The sequence below is a fragment of the Macrobrachium nipponense genome, chromosome 7 (assembly GCF_015104395.2).
Source record: "Macrobrachium nipponense isolate FS-2020 chromosome 7, ASM1510439v2, whole genome shotgun sequence".
NCBI classification, from domain to species: Eukaryota; Metazoa; Arthropoda; class Malacostraca; order Decapoda; family Palaemonidae; genus Macrobrachium; species Macrobrachium nipponense.
Genome location: NC_061109.1, coordinates 59,906,503 through 59,911,502, shown reverse-complemented (window position 1 = coordinate 59,911,502; position 5,000 = coordinate 59,906,503). Strand labels below are relative to the sequence as shown.

Genomic DNA, 5,000 nt, shown 5'->3' with positions numbered 1-5,000 from the left:
ATGTCTCTTTTTTTATGTTTCCGTTTTTTTATTATTGTAATTCTTTGGATAATATTCGTTTCCTGCTAGGCTGTAACCTATAGGAACGCCCAGTTTGACTTTTCCCGAAAATTAAGATTTTTTACTACTTAGCTACATATTTTCATATCTGCATTATTGCCTTTTTTTATGATTGTATTCTTTTGATGATATTCGCTCTCTGTTAGGCTGCAGCCAGTATGAACTTCGTGTCTGACTTTTTGCACCATAAAAATTATAATTCTTTACTGCTTTGCTTTCATATTTTTACATTATCGTATCTTTGGAGTCATATACTTTTAATAATCAGAAATAGTTCGATATTCAGTGAACAGTAATTCATTCTGTAAGGCCACTTACAGAAATAATCAGAAATAGTTCGATATTTACTTAATAGTAATTCATTATATAAGGCAATTTACAGATATGATCAGAAATAGTTCGATAAACACTTAATAATAATTCATTCTATAAGACAACTTACAGATATAATTAGAAATAGCTACGAGTAACCGAAATGTATTTATTCAATGTTCCTAACACCGCACGAGATCTATAACGAGTATGTAATAAATAGAATAAGTCGCCACAAATATGGAGATAGAAAGATGAGGAAAATAAGAAAAGGATTAAGGGATGATCTTTCGGAGATGATTCAAAAGATTAGGTTATGTTTGTATGTCTATATTGATGACAGACGGTGAATTCAACTTTGCCATAAAGCTTCCTACAACTTCGAGATAAAAAAATAATATTTTTTCGTTTAAAATGATGGACGAAGACGAAGAATATACCTGATCCCATGCAAGAATAACCAAATTTCGGATTTAATAAGTTTTATCAGACGTCCCCAGATATCATTAACCTTCATATAGCCGCAATTTTAGGAAAAATAACGAAATCACGAAACAGGTTTTTGTTTGTTTGTTTATTTGTATGTTTTTACATTGCATGGAACCAGTGGTTATTCAGCAACGGGACCAACGGCTTTACGTGACTTCCGAACCACGTCGAGAATGAACTTCTATCACCAGAAATACACATCTCTCACACCTCAGTGGAATGGCCGAGAATCGAACTCGCGGCTAACGTGGTGGCACGCCAACACCATACCGACCACGCCACTGAGGCGCTAAGCACGAAACAGGATAAACATGTGAAAGGAAAACCACAGATGAATGGAATTACAGCGTCAATACGAACGAAAAAGGCGAAAGGAGATATATATAAAAGTTTTAAAAGCAAGAAAACAGTAAATCCATCGCTATTATCTGAAAATACCAAACGAGGCATTCTAGCGTAAATAAAAGCAACGAGAGCTTGAGAATCTAAAACACTTCACTGGCAACTGGAATCAATGCAGATATTTGTATTTTATTAATTGTATTTTATTATAAGCGAAACTAACAAATGGTTTACATTCGTAAAATTTGAAATAACGAGCGAGAAGACCTTTGTCAAACCCTTTCATGCAACATGCTTTTTGTAAAGGGCAATGAGTATAATGCAAAACAAACAGTGAAATGCTATTGCTCTTGGAGTATTACAATAAGTCCCAATAACAATGGAACTTTAGGAGCAGGAGTAAAAGGAATTTAATATTTGTACACAAAATAAACACAATTCTACTTAAATTTATAATATGTTTACACACACACACTATATATATATATATATATATATATATATATATATATATATATATATATATATATATATATATAGTGTGTGTGTGTATGTATGTGTGTGTACAGAGAAGTAGACAGAAAACCCGAGCACAATATATATATATATATATATATATATATATATATATATATATATATATATGTGTGTGTGTGTGTGTGTGTGTGTTGTGTGTGCGCGTGTGTGTGTGTATTTATATGTATATGGATACGTATACATATGCATACACACATTACTATACATATATAGTATATATATATATATATATATAATTATATAATATATTAATTATATATAATTATAAGTATGTTTAGTAATAGTACATTTTCTTTTATTTATATAATATAATTAAATGTGAACTATTATGGTTATAAAATATGCAATCAAAATCTAAACAGTCACATTCAAGAAACGAGGAATCTTTTCTAATACTCATTCTTCTATATCTTCCCCAGGACCAGCCCAGGCGACTTTCCACGCTAACGTCCAGGTAAGCTGTTAATTAAAAAAATCTGTACATGTGGAAAAATAAGTGAATAATCATCATTGTGTGCATAAAGTACAGGATAATATAGGAATTATTTGTTTACATTCTGAGTAACTTCAGTCTTCAAATGATTGAGAACTGTTCCTAATGAGTGATAGAAAGGCACGAGATATTTATGAAGGCCTATCTTTTTATGAATGAGAGCGAATTTCCATTAAAATGACACTGTCCGTTAACACTTACGCAAGATTAGAGGTGATTATTACCTGTTCCAGCTTATAATCTACTCCAGGAAATACTAATCTTTTCTCAAGTTTCTTTTCTCTCTGTCTTTGTCTCTGTCTCTGTCTCTTCTCTCACAAATACATTCTCCTGATATATTCATTTTATTAGTCCGCCCTCCTCCATCCTTTATCTCTCTCTCTCTCTCTCTCTCTCTCCTCTCTCTCTCTCTCTCTCTCTCATTAATACATACTGTTATTTATTTATATACTTATTATTTATTTATATACTTATTAGTCTCTCTCTCTCTCTCTCTCTCTCTAATTAATCCATACTGTTATTTATTTATATACTTATTAGTCTCCTCTCTCTCTCTCTCTCTCTCTCTCTCTCGCTCTCTCTCTCTCTCTCTTATATCGATACTACTAAGACTGTTATCTTGAAGTGTAGAATTTTATCAGAAGTCATGATAAGTTTCTAATCTACAATGTAATTTGAAAAAATTTTTTTTTTTTTTGTGTGGGGAGATCTTTGGAGGGGTAGGGTGGGGAGATGGGGAACGGGAGTTTATTGAGGAGGTAAGATTGGGTTATGGACCCTAGTTTGGCAATCAATAATTTGGGCTTCTTGTAGCCCTACCCAGTCTCCTCTCTCTCTCTCTCTCTCTCTCTCTCTCTCTCTCTCCGTATATGTTGTTTTCATGTTACTCCGATGTACTTGTTTCAGTCTTCCTAACTAATTCACTACTGTCTGAATATTTTATGACACATCAATCAGCTTCTTTCGAAGAGTCAATATTATATATATTCATTCAAATAACTTATGTTCACTTTCAAAAGTAGATAATGATTAGGAACTGAGGCTCAGTGAAGAAAAAATATTATTGGTGTTTATTATTCAAAAGGAGAAGATAACACATTTCATAGACCACTGCAGATATATATATATATATATATATATATATTATATATATATATATATATATATATATCGAAGTACAAATGTCCTTTAATATCTAATTCGCTCTACCTCGGAATTAATATATTTTCATATATGTTTTAACCGAGGGGGAATTTATTAAGCGAGAATAGAATTGGCGATCGGTTTTGGGGCTTCACTGCCAGTCCTGGAATTGTAGAGGTCGGTGGTTCGCGTCTGTCGATCGCCAATTCTATTATCGCTTAATAAATTCCCCCTCGGTTAAACATATCTGAAAATATATTAATTCCGAGGTAGAGCGAATTAGATATTAAAGGACATTTGTAGTTCGATATATGTATATGAATCACGGTAATGTGATATATAAATATATATATATATATTATATATATTATATATGTATACATATATATATATATATATATATATATACATAGATATATATATTATATATATATATATATATAATATATACATGTGTGTGTACATAACTGAATAGGTATTGGTAACATTACAAAATACAGGTATGAAAATTTCAATTGTTGTTTTTCTCAATAATTCCAAGCTCTGAATTCAATCATCAATCAAAAATATATTGTAATATAGTTATGGTACACAAAGAGAAGTACAAAAATGCTTTCGGGTGAATAATTCATAATTGTTGAAGCACTAGTGACCCCAAATCATCAGACGTCAAGACATAATATGATTCTATAAGAATGTTAGTTCATTTTCAAATATACTACTTTGTCTTAAATGACCAAAAACATTCAGTTTCAAGACATCTCGACATTCGTGTAAATGCTTACGCGCGCATGCATACATTACACACTTACACACACACTGACACATACACACAAACACACACACACACCTACATGCACATAAACACATGTATTCATGCATTCCCCCTCCCTCTGGGCCGAAGCCACGTAATAGGCTGGGCCCATCGGAGAATATTTTCGATAATTGAATGGAAATCCATTGTGCGGAAACGGTCGGCGAGGAGGCAGTTCCGTGAAAATGCCTCTTGTGATTCTTTTATCGCGGTTTAAGCCTTAAATGCAAAGTTCCTCTCACTGTTTTTCTCTTTAATTTTACTATTTTTTTCTTCTATTTTCTATTTCTCTTTTTTATTTTGTTTTAGTATTTATTAATCTTTTTTTTTTTTCTTTTTAATAAGTGAGATCTCTTCTCCCTTCATTTCCCTTTGCCTCCTCTTGCTGTAGCTTACTCCATATCATATAATAATAATAATAATAATAATAATAATAATAATAATAATAATAATAATAATAATAATAATAATAATAATAATCCTCTTAAAATTATCTCTTATATACGTAGAAGCCAAAGCAAGCTGGAATGATTTATCATTAAAAATTAAATACCCGCCGAATGCAAAATCGAATACAAATTTGTTAAACATATAAAAAAACATAAAGGGTCAGAGAGACCCGCACTTCATAGCTTCAGTACTCCTACCCCGCTTTCGTGTCTCCTGAATTTTATAAAGTTCCATAGTTGCTCTCTACCCTGCGTCTGAGACAAAATAACCTTAAAGCTATGATGATTACCCTAAGCTTGCTGAAGTGTCTTTTTTAAAAAAATCCTAAACCAAAGGAACATCATTTTACAGCATAAGTAT

The 5,000-nt window shown here is 31.7% G+C and overlaps 1 protein-coding gene across 5 annotated transcripts in view; it reads left to right on the top strand.

Annotated features, from left to right (window-relative positions):
• LOC135217318 (uncharacterized) overlaps positions 1 to 5,000 on the top strand; it is a 121,167-nt gene that overhangs the window by 84,281 nt on the left and 31,886 nt on the right. For all 5 annotated transcript variants that reach the window (XM_064253106.1, XM_064253105.1, XM_064253109.1 and 2 more), the window contains one exon: positions 2,160 to 2,194. In XM_064253106.1, the coding sequence (XP_064109176.1) occupies positions 2,160 to 2,194 (35 nt within the window). The remainder of the gene's footprint in view (positions 1 to 2,159; positions 2,195 to 5,000) is intronic.